Source organism: Hippopotamus amphibius, chromosome X (assembly GCF_030028045.1).
Source record: "Hippopotamus amphibius kiboko isolate mHipAmp2 chromosome X, mHipAmp2.hap2, whole genome shotgun sequence".
NCBI lineage: Eukaryota > Metazoa > Chordata > Mammalia > Artiodactyla > Hippopotamidae > Hippopotamus > Hippopotamus amphibius.
Window position 1 is genome coordinate 39,453,906 of NC_080203.1, and position 16,748 is coordinate 39,470,653.

At 45.3% G+C, this 16,748-nt stretch overlaps 1 protein-coding gene across 1 annotated transcript; it reads right to left on the reverse strand.

Annotated features, from left to right (window-relative positions):
- Positions 1–11,324: 11,324 nt before the first annotated feature.
- Positions 11,325–16,062, reverse strand: RTL9 (retrotransposon Gag like 9). The gene is made up of 2 exons (XM_057717736.1): positions 12,004–16,062; positions 11,325–11,441 (listed from the first exon to the last, which is right to left on the reverse strand). The coding sequence occupies exons 1-2, from the start codon at positions 16,060–16,062 to the stop codon at positions 11,325–11,327; spliced, it is 4,176 nt and encodes a 1,391-aa protein (XP_057573719.1).
- Between the last annotated feature and the right edge of the window lie 686 nt (positions 16,063–16,748).

The window sequence follows — 16,748 nt, forward strand, 5'->3', positions numbered from 1 at the left end:
ATGAAATCTGAGGCCCTAGAATATAACCAAGGCACAATATGGAAGGATCCAGTGTTCCTGAAACATCTTATGCAGGAAAGCTACCCACTAGCCAAGAATACCCACCCACTCTGGGCTGTTATATGAGTAAGAAATAAACTTCTGTTGTGTTAAGCTACTGAAATTTTCAGGTTCATTTGTTGCAGTGGTTATAGTTCCCCTATGCAGAGTCTGATGGCCCATCTGTAAAATAACACTACCTTTACATGCATGCCACTGGATTTGTTATCTAAGGTCATCTGAGAGAGCTGTGTCAGTAGAATGGTGAGAGCAAGCAATGTATATAGAGGATTTTGGTATGTTGGCAAGGGCTAGTAGATAGGCATGCGTTAGAAAGACTTGACTGTGAAAGAAATGGGATGAGCTGCTTAAGGAAAAGACTAGATCAGCAAACTGATGGAAATAGTGATTTCTGCATCCATATCTAAGCTTTAACACTACCAGGTGTGACTTTGGACAAATCACTTCATTTCTATGTGCCTCAGTTTTATCATTATTATTATTATTATTATCATTATTACAATGTACATGTATAGAAATGGAGATGCCAAAAAGACAGAAAAGAACATAAGGCTCAGAGCCAGATGGTCTAATCACAGCCAGACTCTTCCCCTGGTCAGTTTTGTCATCAAAACTAGGTCATTTGGCATCTCTGGGTCTCAGTTTCCACACCTCTAAATTGGGAATATGACCTACCCCATCTACAGGGTTGTTGGCTATACTCAAAAGAAGCAACTTCTGTAAGAAAGGGTTCTTTAGGGACTTCTCTGGTGACTCAGTGGTTAAGAATCTGCCTGCTAATGCAGGGAACACAGGTTCGATCTCTAGTCCAGGAAGATCCCACATGCCGCGGAGCAGCTAAGCCCTTGCACCACAACTACTGAGCCTGCGTTCTAGAGCCCACGAGCCACAACTACTGAGCCCATGTGCCACAACTACTGAAGCCTGCACACCTAGAGCCCGTGCTCCACAACAAGAGAAGCCACCGCAGTGAGAAGTTCATGCACCACAACAAAGAGTAGCCCTCACTCACTGCGACCAGAGAAAGCCTACACACAGCAAGGAAGACCCAACACCGCCAATACATAAATTAATTAATTTTTAAAAAAGAAAGAAAGGGTTCTTTAAAATATAAACTGTTACTTTAGAGTTCGGACCCCCCCAATTGTCAAACTGTTTTTAACATATATCCAAAAGCAACACTTGAGTGCCTCCATATGGCAATGAACATGGTACATCGGATCAGTCAGCGCTGGAGACTACCCACTTAGCCTAACAATGGATGCTACTGCAGTTAACACTTCTGGAACCTCTCTTGGGGAGATAATAAAACCAGTATCATTGCTTTACATCCACGCCTCTTTTTTAAACAAACTTAGTATTACCCAGCTTAAGCACACATCTCACTCACTAGACTTGACCCTCAATGACTTCTGACTATTTCCAGAATCAAATCTACCTTCAGAGAGAGAAGAGTTGTTGCTGGATGTGTCCCTGCAACTAAGGCAGTCCTAAAGGAGGTGCTGCCCCACTGTTTTTTGCACTTTAGTCCAATCTCTAAAATTATATTTTGCATATTAAAGGACTCTCACAATGGTGTTTCCCTGAGTATCACCAATGATCATGGTAAGCAGTGTTCATACTAATCCAGAGTCAGAGATGTGCACACTGAGCCCCAGAGAAGCTCAGTGACTTAGGTCTGGTCACATGTATGGTGAGCAGAAGCTGGTGTAATTGAAATCTTTTTGCTTGGAAATAAGTGTGTATCTTCCCAAATGCCTATCTTGAGGGAAGAAACAGTCGCTTAGTTGTATATGATGCTTATTTAAAGGTCATTTGCCAGTGACAGCCTTGCCCCAGTTGAGATGACAGTGACTGAACTAAGAGAACGATACCTTAAGGATGGCAAAAAGTGGATGGAGGTAGAATCAATAGAATTTGCTGCACAATTGGCTGTGGGAACTAGAGGGATTTTTATAAAAAAGGCATTTAAGATGATCCCAGATTGGAGGATATCTACTGTTTTATTCACCCAATAGCCCCCTCCATGCTTCTGGGAATTGTCTCTCAGGCTCCCCCAACTTTGTGTCCCACCTGCTGCTGCTTTGCTTTCATGTGACTCTCCCTCACAGACAACATAGGAATGCTCTAGGGGTGAGCCTCCGGTCCAGCTTCACCAATAAGTTCCCTTTATCTCATTTTTTGAGATATATAAGTTGTAATGCTGTAAAGCAGAGCTGCCCAATAAAAATATAGTGTGAGCTAAGTGTGTAACGTTAAATGTTATAATTGCCACGTTAAGAATGGAAACAGGTGGAATTAATTTTAATAATATATTTTATTTAACACAATACATCCAATACATTATCATTTAAATGTGAAATTAATGTTTTTTAAATTAATAGGATATTTTACATTCTTTTTTTCTAGTACTCAGTCTTCAAAATTCAGTGTGTGTTTTACACTTAACAGCCAGCACAGCTCAATTTACCAACCACATTTTGAGTGCTCAATAGACACACGTGACAGGTAGCTGCCATATTGGACAGAGTAGCTCTAGAGGCTCGGATCACCCACTATGGGGAGAAAGCCAGCCTGTAGAGCAGAAAGAAGTAAGTCAATATGCAGAGAGATGCAGACATGAAAAGCAAAGAGAAAAACCAAGAATACTGGTGGCATTCAAGTCCCTGATTCTAACAGTTCTTGAAGATCAGCTACACCCTCCCAACCAGGACAAGCCATAGCCTGGATGTTTTTCGAGATATCCCAGTTCCCTTTCAATAATATCCTACTTTGCTATTTAAAAATATTATTTTTCTTATTATTATCATTATTAGTAATAAAGTAAAGCCATTTGCTTTTATTATCTTAAGGATGGCAATTTTCTCAATTTGTATACCTACACCCCTGTTCTTAGCAGACGTTCCTAATGAATTGATCATTTGCCCTCTTTCTTATGGATTCTAAATATGATTTAAGAATCCTTCTCAACAATGCTCTAAGCAGCTACTAGCAAATAATTGGAGTAAACATGTAAGTGGAAATGTATCTACCACCACTGCTATAAGAGTTGCAATGGCACAACAGTGTAAAGCAATTATACTCCAATAAAGAGCTTAAAAAGAAAGAGTTGCAGTGTGTCCTTTCCCTTAATGAATGATGAGAGAACTATCTTTATGAGCACATCACAATAAGACAATCCCTGATGCTCCTAGAGAACTGAAGAACCTGTAATAGCTGAAGGAGACACAGCTAGAAATAGATGGTTTGGACAGTTATTGCAGCCCTATACATTTTTTGCCCCAGACAGGTGGCTTGGGTTGCCACTTAGACATTCAGAAACTTAGTCACTGTGAAATGTAGCAAGTAATCAAAAGATTTAATGATGAACTTATGGATGATTCTTTATAACATACCATTTCCCAAGTATTCCATTTTGGGGTTGTAATAAATATCAGCCAAGGAAGGAAAAGACTGAAAATAATAAATGCCCTAGTAAGAAATTCTGTCACTGAATCCATGAATCAAACCTTTGGAAGAAGTTTCAAATAAACTTTATACTTCCTTCTTGGTGCTGGTGGAAACTTCAAAGAGGAAAAGATATTTGTGCAACTATATCCAAATGAGACCAAAAGTAAACAGGTTTAATTAAAAATTAAAATGCACAATCTTTCTTTTCAATCTTATTTTGTTAATGGACAATGAAACTTGCAGAAAGTCAGACATACTCCTTTCTCTCTGGTTTCTCTGCAGATTTCCAGAAATTAGCTTCCTTTTGTAAGAATGCGATTTCTGGGAAAGGAATAGACTGCATTTTGGGATTGAAGAATTCTAAGGCGACCACACCTCAGACAGTGTCATTAGAATAATTGTTGATACAATGCTGCCCTCTAGCAATTGCTTGGACTGGGCTTCTGCCCCAACAGTCCTCTCCCCAGGCCACTTAGACACCTTCCTACTTCCAGAGCACACCCAAACAGGAAGGGAGTTATCTTCTTGTCTGGTTCTCTAATGAGAATTGAGCAACCAGAAAGATGAGGTTACTGAGGCCCAGAATGATCAAGTGACTTGCCCAAGGTCACACAGGTTGTCACTGACTGGCACAAGTGGGATTGCAATGCAGATCTTCATTTTGTTTTATTCTCTCTCTTTCTCTCCCTCTCCCTCTTCTTCTCTCCCTTTTTCTTAGGGTAGAGGATGGTAACTTTTGGTGACTGGGTTATGGAGAAACTCTGAGTGGTGTCAAAATAAGAGGGTCTTAGCCCAGTGAATGACTGCAATGATGAATTATTTGTTTGAGTTATTTTTGTTTGGGGTTGAAAGAGGAAGAATCCACAGGAAAAAAGCCACCTTTCTCTGGGAATTTTCTTTTGAGCCAGGGCTTCCGGGCCTCCAGCAAACTCCAAAATACAAGCTCATACTCACCTTTGTTCTGAGACAATCTTTGTTACAGAAGGCAACAGTTGAAAGAAAGCAGTTATGGATCTGGGAAGGACCATAAGAATATGCCTTTCTAATCACCACCCCCCTCCCAAATCCTGAAAAGGTTTGGGGCAATAGCATAGGGTGGACTGGAGAGCAAGGGGAGCAGTAGCTTCTCCCAGAATATTCTTGAAAAGTGAAGCCTCTAATGATACTTATGGTAATATATTGCAAGATAATTGAGTTTACAATAAAAATATGGTGGAGGGAAGCTCAATATCATTAGCCATCAGGGAAATGCAATTCAAAACCATGAGATACCCACTAGAATGGCTACAATCAAAACAGATAATAACAAGTGTTGGTAAGGATGTGGAGAACTTGGATCCCTCATATCTTGTTGATGGGGAGGTAAAATGGTGCAGCCACTTTGGAAAACAGTTTGGCATTCCTCAAACAGTTAAACGTAGAATTATCATATGCTCCAGAAATTTTAATACTACGTATGTACCCAACAGAAATGAAAATGCATGTTCACACAAACACTTGTAGAAGACTGTTCACAGCAGCAGTATTCATAATAGTCCAAAGGTGGAAGCAACCAAATTGTCCATCAACTGACGAACATATAAACAAAATGCTGTATATCCATACAATGGAATATTATTCAACTAGAAAAAGAAATAAGTACTGACACATGCTACAACATGGATGAACCTTGAAAACATTATGCTAAATGAAAGAAGCCAGGCACAAAAGGGAACATATAATATGTGGTCCCACTTGTATAAAAGTCCAGAATACGTAAAACTATAGAGAGTCCGAAAATAGATTCGTGATTTCCAGGAGCTGGAGGGCAGTAGAAATGGGAAGTGACTGCTTAATGGGTACAAGGTTTCTTTTTGAGGTGATGAGAATGTTCTAAAATTAGATTGTGGCAAAATATAAAATAAAATAGACAAGGAGGGTGGGAGGGAGGGGATATGGGGATATATGTATAAGTACAGATGATTCACTTTGGTGTACCTCAAAAGCTGGTACAAGAGTGTAAAGCAATTATATTCCAATAAAGAGCTTAAAAATAAAATAAAATAAAATAAAATAAAATAAATAAAATAAAATAAAATAAAATTAGATTGTGGTTATGATTACACAACTATGTGAATATACTGGGAAAATTTGAATTGTACACTTTAAATGGGTGAATTATATGGTATGTGAATTATAGCTCAATAAAGCTCTGACCAAAAAAATAACAAATTTTAAAAAAAGATACTAGAGGATATTGTGGGAAAGCCAGGGTCAGTCTGTCCAGTACCCATTTACACATCAGTGTTTAGGCCAGTAAAATTCTCAGCAAAGGTTGTCAAAGAATAAGAGTTTTTTTTCTTTTTAAATCTTGCCAGCTTCCCCAAGCCCAGCCCAACTCCAAGAACAGCACCTTTCATATAAATGGTGAATTGATTCAGTCTTTGTTGGAAAATGTCTACCTTTCATGCTGACTCTTGAGTGATAGTTGAGCAGTATATAGAATTAGAAGTTCACAGTTTTGCTGCTTAAGTGCTATGTAAATATTCTATTGTCAGCTAGCCTATATCTCTTCTGGCTCCACCACATCCACCCTGGAGGGCTCAAGAGCTTATTGGTCTGCCATTAAGATCCCTCTTTGTTTTTTGCCCCTGGGGATTTCCCTTTCTTTATTTCAGGCCCAGCTATGACTTTCCCCCCACAATTTATCCAGCATTTCTTTGAGTTTATAATGGGAGAAGCCACTCCAAATTATCTCTATCAAGTTGCTTAAACTGGAAGTGTCTGATGCTTTTATTTTTAATGTGAATACTTTTATTTTGTATCAGCAATGCCTCTAGAATACTTTAAATATACTCTGATTTATATAAACCCTTTTTAAAATTGGGGTAAAATTGGTATATAACATTACATGAGTTTCAAGTGTACAACATTATAACTCAGCATCTGTATATACTACAAAGGGATCACCAACAAAGGTCTAGTTACCATCCATCACCATATAATTGATCCCCTTCACCCATTGGAGAAGGGCATTGAGGGGTGGATGAAATGGCGCCTTTTAATGTGTGCACTCACCCCAAGGTTAAACCTAGGATCACTTTCCAAGGCGGGAGGTAGGGCAAGGTGGAAGAGGATGGCACTGGAAGGCAGGGGCATGGAGTATCTAAATGACGGATCACCTTCCTTCCTTCCCCACTTCCCCCCTTTCTTGAGAGAGGAGTGACAAAGAGGGGGAAATAAGTGGTGAGAAAGAAAAGCCAGCTCTTGGTGTAACCACAAAAATCCCTTCCACTTTCAGAGTCCTATACCCTACTACAGATGCTTGGGTCCAAGATGCATTTTTTTCTCAATGGGAAGATGCCCAGGGGAGAATCTTACCATCCTTCTCTGGCTAGAGCCCAGAACAGAGGCTGTTCTACTTCGGCTGCAGCTAGCCCCTGGGCAGAACCTCCTGAGTTCAGTAGCATCCCACAATGATCGATTCTCTTTCTTGACTATTAAAGCCTTTTCCCAAATACCCCTAGGAGGATTCACATCTGGTTCTAAGATGGGGAAAAGGAAAAGCAGGGCCATTTTTGCTCAGGCCTCAGACTTTATGAGCTTCAAATGTTGGCTGCTATTAGGCAGCAAATTTGTTCAAGGTAACAGGATAAGTCTTCACAGTGGCCATCTGGCTCTGAATAATGAAGCCGTGCCTATATAGTGGAGTGGTTGCATATGGGGGCGCTGGGGTCAAACTGCACATGTTCAAATCCCAGCTCTGCTCATTTTTAGCCTTGGGCCAGTTGTTTAACTTCTCTGTGCCAGAGACTGCTGGTAAAAGAATAAAATAAAATAGGATCAATGAGAGCACCCACTTCACATGGCTGTTTTGAAGATGACATAGGGTAATCCATATACAGCACTTAGTCCAGAGCTTGGACCCCTGATAAAGGCTCCATAGATAGCAACCCTGAAGAGACTGGATGCTAAATATGCCCCAGCTAGCCCTATCCCAGCCACTTCCCAACCTCCCCAGGGCTGAGCTTAGGTTTAAGGGTAATAACAAGATCTTACATTGGTACGTCTTGCTTTTGATTTTTCCAAACACTTTGACAGCCTTTAGCCCACGATGCTGTGAGGTTAGCAGGTAGTGATGACTATCCTCATTTTGGAGAAGAGGAAATTGAGGCTGTTAGAGGTAACATGGCTTACCTAGAACTACCTAGCTTGTTAGAGGGAGAGACAGAGGTACTCAAAGTCAAGTCTCCTCCTCCAGCGGTCATTTCAACCTCCTACAATGTCTGTTTTCCTATAAATCCCCCATTAGATCACAAAGGACTGGGAAGACTGCTTCCTCCATCCCGCATCTGTTCAAGATGCAGAGAGCTTTCAGAGCAGGTGAGAAGGAAGGGAACACATGATCTAGAAGAAAACAATTTCTCTATAGCTCTGAGGTAGGGCCAGTTATTTTAGCTGTAATATTCTGGTTGGAGAATAAGGTTGCAAGAGCCTCAAGGTCTCAAGGCTTTTGGAAGGAATGAGGGGAAGACATCCTATATCTGATCTGAGCAAAGTAGTCCAGTGTCATGGGATCTTAGGTGAACGCATTGTGAGACTCAGAAGTGTTTGGAAACTGTCTGAGGCATTAGTCATTCAATGGCAGCCCGAACGTCTATTCTGAAGGAGGAAGTAATCTTCAGGAGAAGGTTCTATACACTGGTCCCTGAGGAGCAGAGACAGAGACCAGGTGGTGGGGGATAGGATGGCAGAAGGAGAGAGGACCAGGACAGGGTGACATTTGCTCTCCACCTGGGCTCCAGAACTGGGCATTTGGAGAGAGTCCCTAGCATCTGTTCCCCTGGAGGATAATGGTTTTGACGAGATCTGTGGACTTACAGTGCCTTAAGGGGCAGGACTAAAGATAAGGAAAAAGGGGCTGAAAGTTGGGTCTAAATAGAGGACTTGATGGCTTTTGTTCTCCAGACACAGGAACTGAGTCTGAAAGTCTGATCCAGGACAATGGGGGCAGGGGCAGCAGGGGAGAGTTCCCTGCAGGAAGAAACTGAAGCCCCTCTTCTCACATGGACCTCACTGAAGTACAGGGTGGAAGCAATGTGGTTTCAGTGTCCAGGTGACAAAGAGTGGCATGGCATGAAGAGGGGAATTATCACCCCGACCCCCTACTCCAGTGAATCCATCAATGGTTTCAGCCAAAGCTGAAGGCGAGGCAGCACCATTTAGGACCTTTGTGGATTTGCAGAATCCACGTCCCACCCCTGTAGGGGCCACCACGTTCCCATGGCCAGAGGCACCCACCAGCAGCTGGGGCAAGGCGGAGCATCTGCCCTTGCGTGGCCAAGTGGGCAGCCAACCTCCAGAAGGCAGGGTAGGAATGGAAGAACATGAAAGGAGTATCAGAATATGGGAAACTGCCGGGGTCTTCCACAAATAAGAGGAGGAAACCTTCAAGGGGCTGAGGTCCTGTAACACACAGGTGGGCACAAGGATCAGTGACATCCGAGTTTTTACTGCTTATGGGACCTTATTTTTCCCCATGGGCTGGTGGGGCCAGAAGGAACATGAAACACCATTTTACAGCAGATGAAATTGTCTTAATTACTTGGGCATATTATAGCCCAGATCGATGTAGATGCTGAGTAGCTCTTGAAACATTTCTAATTATAACTTTGAGTGGGTAGAGGAGCAGGGACTGGGCCCTGACAGGGTATGATTGGGCTTCATTTATTCCATTTATCTTAGTGATGTTAGCTTAAAGGAGAGGAGAGGCAAAAGCAAAGGGAAGAAGAATGACTGGGTAGAGAGATAAAGCAAAGAATTGCGATGGTTCTCCATTATCATGGCTATCAGAAAATTCGTTTCATTTTTAAGACATTTTCCTTCCCATATATATTTTCCAGACATGAATTGTGATTCTGTAGCATCAATTTCTTTTTCAGTGGAGAGTAAAGTCAACAGCATTTTCCTGAGCTAAGAGCAGCTCTGGCTGAACATGGAGATCCAAAGTGTGCTTGGGCCTGGACTGGACCAGGTATGAGCCAACAGGGTCAGAGAAGAGGGGAAAACTGGGTCCCCAGCGGCCCGCTACCTAGAATTTGGGTTTCCCAACCAATCGCACCCTCTTTTTCCCCTGAGGCAACAGCACTGGTGATTGATGCATCCTCAGGCAGCCTGCAGAGCCAGAGTCTTATCTACTTTACTATAGGGCTGCCAATTTGTCTGCTAATCTTTGTTTTTTCTGAGAATCATTTTCCTCTTCCTGGAATCAGACCCAGTGTTTAGGGTAACGAAGCAGCGGACTTGAATCTTCAGAAAGGATTTGGTTTCTGTCCCTCTCTTTCCAGCCCCATTGCCCTGGCCCTAGATTGAGTCATCTGATGAGTGAGTCACCTGCACTGTTGCAGTAGGGGGCTCATAACTGGTCTCTGACCCCTTCCCCATCCTGCCTCCAAACTGTTGTCAGGTTAGCTTTCTAAAATATGTTTCTAATCATGTCACTCCTACTGTTTTTAAAAGATCTTTGAGTAAACCAATTATGTGGACTATTACTGAATAAATACATTGGCTCTGTTAGTATCAAATTTCTCATTACCCTTATTTCTTGTCTTTATAACCTTCACCACGATTTCACCCTATCTTATTTATGTGTTTTCTTGCTTATTGTCTGTCTCCCTCTTCCGTTGGAATGAAGTTTTCATTTGATCAAGGTTCTTATCTGTCTCTCTCCAAAACAGTGGCTGGCACATGTTAGATAATAAATATGAAATGAATGAAGAATTCAATAAATCAAATTCTGTTAGCCATGGTTAATTCTTTTTTTTTCGTAAATGAACTTTATTTACTTTTACGATTACAAATGAAATACATGCTTACTGTAGAGAATCTGGAAAGTACAGAGAAGTAGAAAGAGGAAAATGAAAACACCCATAATCCCACCACCTGAAGGCAAACACTGCTCATATTATGTTCTAACTATCTATGCCTGTTTAAAGACCAAGATCTTTATGAAGAGTGCTGGCCACTGAAGCACAATAGCCCAGGGGGAGTGAGGGCAATTAACAACTGAGGAGGTCACCCAAAGGTCAGAGCTAGAGATTTGACACGGAGGGACAACAGCCACTGACAATAGATTAAGATGTCAGAAGTTGACAACACAAAAACAAGTCAGATTATGGTAAGAATGTAGTGAGATGATGCTCGCCAAGAGTTTAGCCCAGTACCTGTCACATAACACATAATCAATAAATGTTAGCCATTATTAAGATTATTACTATGGATCAAAACGAATGGTTCAGGATGGAGACTATAAATACAGGGCAAGGGCCCTGGAGACCCATTTTAGGTGCTATGAGTTGGGGCATACAGGGACAAGTCCACTGGATGAAAAGAATGGTATCAGAGTGGGCACCACCCTCCTTATAGGCTCCCCTGCCAGGTGAAATGGGACCAGGGCTTCCTCAAGTTTGCCTGATGATATGTGGCAAGACATTCTAAGGTGTTTTTGAGGTAGGACATGGTTTCTCCTGCCTAGACTTCTCCCTGGATCAGGAACTAGAACCGGCCTCCATGGTAATGGGAGTTCATAACCTCATATACCAAACACTCTTGAAGAAGTCCACGCTCTGATTGCTGGGGTGGGTCAAAGGCATGTGGGGTAAAAGAGAAGGTCAAGTCAGCCAAGTGGGAGATACGGTAGGATGCGCCTGGAGGGGGGTGCTGAAGTGGAAAGGCCACAAGGTTTAATGATGTAATTGAATAATGGAATGGGTCCAGGAACCAGTCCTTAAGTTAGCAGCCAAGTTGGATATCACAGGAGAAGAGTCCAGGTAGCATTACTTGTTAGTGGGGGCCTTCTGATGGCCTGTGCTCTGTCGAAGGTGGTCGTGCAGACCCTCTTGAGGGTCTCCATGCTCTTTCAGGTAGTAACAGCGTTTGGGAACATGCTGGTGCTGGGAGTGAGAAAAAACAAAAACAGCAGAGGTAAGAGCCATGCTTACTGTGACAAGTGGGGTTCTGCCTGGATAATTTCAATAACTTAGCAGGTCACGGAACTTAGCTAATGTACCTTATTTGTATAAAGTTAAAGTATGACCAAGGACTAGACTGGCCAAATTCCCTAGCAACCTGGGTCTACAACACATGTGGCTGTAGGTGGGAACCAGCCCCTAAAAAACATGACCCCTCTTTAAGAATTAGACCTGGAATAAGTGCAGAGTTGGGACTGAGCCCAGCCAGATCCCCCGGAATCAGAAGACTTAGACATCTAACCATCCCAGGCCCTCTGTATCTTGGGTAGGGCATGGCTCCTCAGAGTGGTTAATACACTCAAAATAAGTGCAGAGCCAGGCCCACTGATGAAACTCTAGGTTGGGGATTATTGTCTAGGAACTCAATGCCCTCCCCCCCCTCCCAGCCTCTTCCTTAATCTACTCAAAGGAGCAGGGGGCCTTTATCATCATTGCCTCCTCATTTTTCCAATCAGAAACCTTGAGTGTATTTCCCCATCATTACCTCCTCCATCTGCTGCTGAGAGTTCAGTTCATTCTCCATTGCCTCCTCGTTATTCCGCTTACAGGCTGACGGCAGAACCTGGCTTGAGCTGCCTGGGGAATCCTTCTCTCCAGCCAGCTGGCACTCGGTATAGAGAGACCTGTCTATCAGCTCCTTTAGGCTGCCGGCCACCTTCAGGAAGATCCGGCCCATTTTGGTGGCAACAGCTTCCGAGAGTCCTTCCAGAAACCTGGTCCGCAGAATGGCATCAGACCAAGACAAATGTCGGGCCAGCAGCAGGAAGTCAGTGGCATACTGCCTGACGGACTTCTGGCCCTGCTTGGGATGGCAAAGAACAGCACTGAGGATGTCTATTTCAGATAGAGAGTCATACAAGCCCTGGGATCTGCTCAGGAAAGATTTATCTTCAATTGAGAGGGGGTTTCCTACCTCCATCTGCAAGATGGACCACCTCTCTGCTGCGCCCAGATGAAGAGACACCAGAAAGGCCATTTTCTCCGGATCATTCAAAAATCCCTTCATTTGCTTCTCCTCGTCAATCTCCATCTCCTCCTCCACAGAGCATGAACCCCGGGCTGCTTCCTGTTCTTCTAAGAGGTAACAGAGTGCTGGGGTCAGCATGCCAAAAGATGGGACTTCCTCTGGGGGTTGGTTCATTGTTTCAGGGGTCATGGCAGGCACGTGCGGTGTGGACTTTGATCCAGAGGCCATGACATTGATGTGAGAGGCAGATGTTTCCCCAGAGTCTGTGGCTTTGATTTCCAGAGTGGACATCATTCCAGAGGCTGTGGCTGCCATTTGTGGTGTGGACATGGCTCCCGGGACTGGGGCCCTCATTAGTGGCAGGGATACCCCTCTAGAGGCCATGGCCGCCACTTGTGGCATGGACATCGCCCCAGAGGCTGTGGCTCTCAGAAGTGGCATGGACATCATTCCAGAAGCCGAGGATCTCATAAGTGTTGTGGATGTTGCTCCGGAAGCCGAGGCTCTCATCGGCGGTGCAGGCATCCCTCCGGAGGTTGCATGTGTCACTTGTGGCAAGGACATAGATCCAGAGCTCACAACTCTTGTTTGCAGTGTGGATGTTGTCCCAGAGGCCATGCTTTTCATTAGCGGCATAGATGTCTCTCCAGAAGCCATGGCTGACATCAATGGCATGGCCATTTTTGCAGAGGCCGTGGCTCTCATGAATGGCTTGGACATCCCTCCAAAGGCCACAGCTGCAGTTTGTGCAGTGGACATCTTTCCAGAGGCTGGAGCTCTCATTAACTCTGTGGACACGGCTTCAGAGGCTGAGGGTCTCCTTAGTGGTGTGGACATAATTCCAGAGGCTGGAGCCCTTAATAATGGCGGGGACATCACTCCCGAGGCAGGGGCTCGTATTGATAGCGTGCACATCTCTCCAGAAGCTGTGGGCATCATTTGCATTGTGGATGTTGCTCGAGGGGCTGGGGTTCTCATCAGTGGCATGGACACCCCTCCAGAGGCCACAGCTGTCATTTGAGGCACGGACATCACTCCAGAGGCAGTGGATCTCATTAGTGATGTAGACATCACTCCAGACACTGGAGCCCTCATTTGTGGCTTGGACATCATTCCAGAGGCTGTGGCTGTCTTTTGTGGAGTAGACATTGCTCCATAAGCTGGGGCTCTCAGAGGGGTGGCTATCTCTCCAGAAGCCGGGTGTCTCATTAGTGCTGGGGACCTCTCTCCAGAGGATGAAGCTCTTGCGAGAAGTGTGGACATCTCTCCAGGGTCTGAGGCCCTCATCAGCGGCGTGGACACCGCCCCAAAGGCCGGGGCTCTCATTTTTGGTGTGGACATCATTTCAGAGGCTGAGGCTTGCGTCTGCAGTGGGGACATCCCTCCAGAGGTCATGGATCTCCTGAGTGACATGGACATCCCCCCAAAGTCTTGGGTGCTCATTGGCTGACTGGGCATCTTTCCAGAGGCTATGGATCTCATTAGCACTGTGGGCATGGCTCCAGGGCCTGGGGCTCTCATTAGAGGCATGGACATAGTTCCAGAGGCTACGGCTGTCATTTGTGGTGTGGACATGTCTCCAGAGGCTGGGGGTCTCATTAGCGGTGTGGACATCCCTGCAGAGGCAGTGTCTGTCATCTGCGGCAAGGACACGGCTCCAGAAGCTGTGTCTCTCATTAGCATTGTGGAGATCTCTCCAGAAGCTGCGGTTGTCATTTGCTGCATGAACATTGCTTCTGAGGCTTTGCATGTTGTTAGTGGCTTGGACAATACTCCCGAGGCCGTAGCTCTCATCTGTGGCACGGACATGCCTCCCGAGGCTGTGTCTCTCATTAACACTGTGGACACGGATCCAGAGGCCTTGGCTGTCATTCGTGGGGTGGACATAGCTCCAGAGGCTCTCATTTGTGGTACAGCTGTCACTCCTGAGGCTGTGGCTCTTCTTTGTGACATAGACATGGCCCCCGAGACAGGCGCTCTCATTTGCCGTGTGGACACCGACCCAGAGGCTGGGGCTGCCATTTGTAGCATAGACATTGATTCAGAGACTGGGGCTGTACTTGGCGGTGTGGACATTGCTCCAGAGGCTGGGGCTCTCGTTCGCAGTGTGGACATCGCCCCACCGGCTGGGACTTTCATCAAGCCCGCGGATGTAGCTCCAGAAGTTCTAGCCATTGCTAACTGTGTGGACATCGCTCTAGACGCTGTGGTTGACATTTGCTCCGTGGACATTGCTCCAGAGGTTGAGACCATCATCAGTGGGGTGGACAGCGCTGCAGAGTCTGGGACTGTCTTTAGCAACGTGGACATATTTCCAGAGGCTGGGGCTCTCATTCGCGGCGTCGACCTTGCTCCAGAGTCTGAGGATCTCACTGGTGGTGCGGACATCCCCCCGGAGGCCATTGCTCTCACTGGTGGAGGAGACACAATTTGAGAATCTAGATGTTGCGTTAACCGTGAGGACATCACTCCAGAGCCTTGGGCTGACATCAGCTGAGTAGGCATCCCTCCAGAGGTTAGGGCCATCATTACCAGTGGGGACATTGCTTCAGCATCTGGGGCAGGCTTTGGCAATGTGGGCATTTCCCCAGCATCGGGGACTGACAGGAGCGGTGAGGACATTGCTCCAGAACCTGGGGCTGTCATTAGTGATGAAGACACTACTCGAGAGTCTGCGCCTGACATGAGCTGGGTGGACATTTCCCCAGAGTCTTGGGTGCTTGCTGGCTGGCTGGACGTTGCTCCGGAAGTTAGGGCTGACATTATCAGTGAGGAGATGGCTTCAGTGTCTGTGCCTGACATGAGGAGTGAAGAGATCTCTCCAGAAGCCAGGGCTGTCATTAGCACCTTGGACATCGCTTCAGTGTCTTCGTCCGTAATTTGCAACGGTGACATTCTTTCAGAACCTGGAGCTGGCATTGGCTGTGTGGACATCACTGCAGGGTTTACATCTGGCATTAGGAGTGGGGAGACCTCTCCAGGATCTGGGGCTAGCATCAATGTTGTGGACATCACTTCAGAGGATGGAGCTGGCATTACCAAGGGTGATATTTCTGCAGAATCTGGTGTTGCCATTAGTGCTGTGGACATTGTTCCAAAGTCGGGAATCATCATCAGCCCTGGGGACATTAATCCATAGTCTGAAGTGGACAGCAATGGGGACAGTGTTCCAGAATCTGAGGCTGGCATTAGCAATGGGGACAGAGTCCCAGAGTCTGAGGTTGGCATCAACAATGGGGACAGTGTCTCTGAATCTGAAGCTGGCATTAACAATGGGGACAGTGTCCCAGAGTCTGAGGCTGCCATTAGCGGTGGGGACAGTGGTCCAGAGTTTGCTGCTGCCATTAGAGGTACAGCCACGGTGTCAAAGGCTGGGGATGTCATCAGCTGTGTGGACATCCCTCCAGAGTCTGATGCTGAACTTGAGACCATAGGCTGGACACTAGAATGCAGAATCTGGACCTCTGCTCTGTCCTCTATCATTGGTCCAGAGCAGGTCCTCTCCCTGTTTGGGGGGTCGACATTTTCCTCCCTCAGCACATTGCTGAATTGCAGTGAATGTAAGGGTATTGACATATCTGCCATGGCCAAAGGAGAGTGCGGAGGGAACCTCTAAAGTAATTATATCAGGGGTCCTGCTGAAGCCCACGTGGCAAGAAAATCTGTAAACAGGAAACAAGTTTAGCAGTCAAAAGCCAATATCAAGAAGATTGGGGAATCGACAAATGATCCATGATGGAGACTTTCTTACGTGTTGCCAGCTACGTGGCATCGGAGATGGGCCTGTCAAGTTAAAGAAGCTGTGCAACATTAAGCAAATTTGAAGCTGGAACAAATACCCTTTCCAATCCTATCCTTTTCAAACCAACCCACTCAGTCACACAGCACACCCTCTCAGTTTATAAAAGCTATAAACGCGGGCAACTTCAGCAGCCAAGAGCCCGGGAAGTCCTGGTTCAAATGAAACAGCAGCACCACCTTCTGGAAAACTGTGAGAAGTGCAGGCTCTTGAACTACGCTCTCCCCCACCACAGCACTAGCAAGTCAGCCAAGGAACCAGCAGGCCTGGATGAGAATGCCCTTTGCCCCAGGATAATCATTAATTCCTAGAGCTCAGTGAGTCCTGCCAGTGGTTTAGTCCTAATTTTACTACTCTGACGGCCCTGAATGTCTTCCTCAGGAAAAGGAAGGCATTTAACTGATCAATGGCTGAGAGCAGCATTCCGTGAACTGAAACTCCTGTTTATTATTTTCATTATTAA

Excerpts from the sequence above, each read along its gene's own strand:
- RTL9 (XM_057717736.1), bottom strand. The coding sequence starts at position 16,062 with ATGTCAATACCCTTACATTCACTGCAATTCAGCAATGTGCTGAGGGAG. Across the intron at positions 11,442-12,003 it reads CTCAGCAGCAGATGGAGGAG|CACCAGCATGTTCCCAAACG; the intron begins GTAATGATGGGG and ends TCTCACTCCCAG.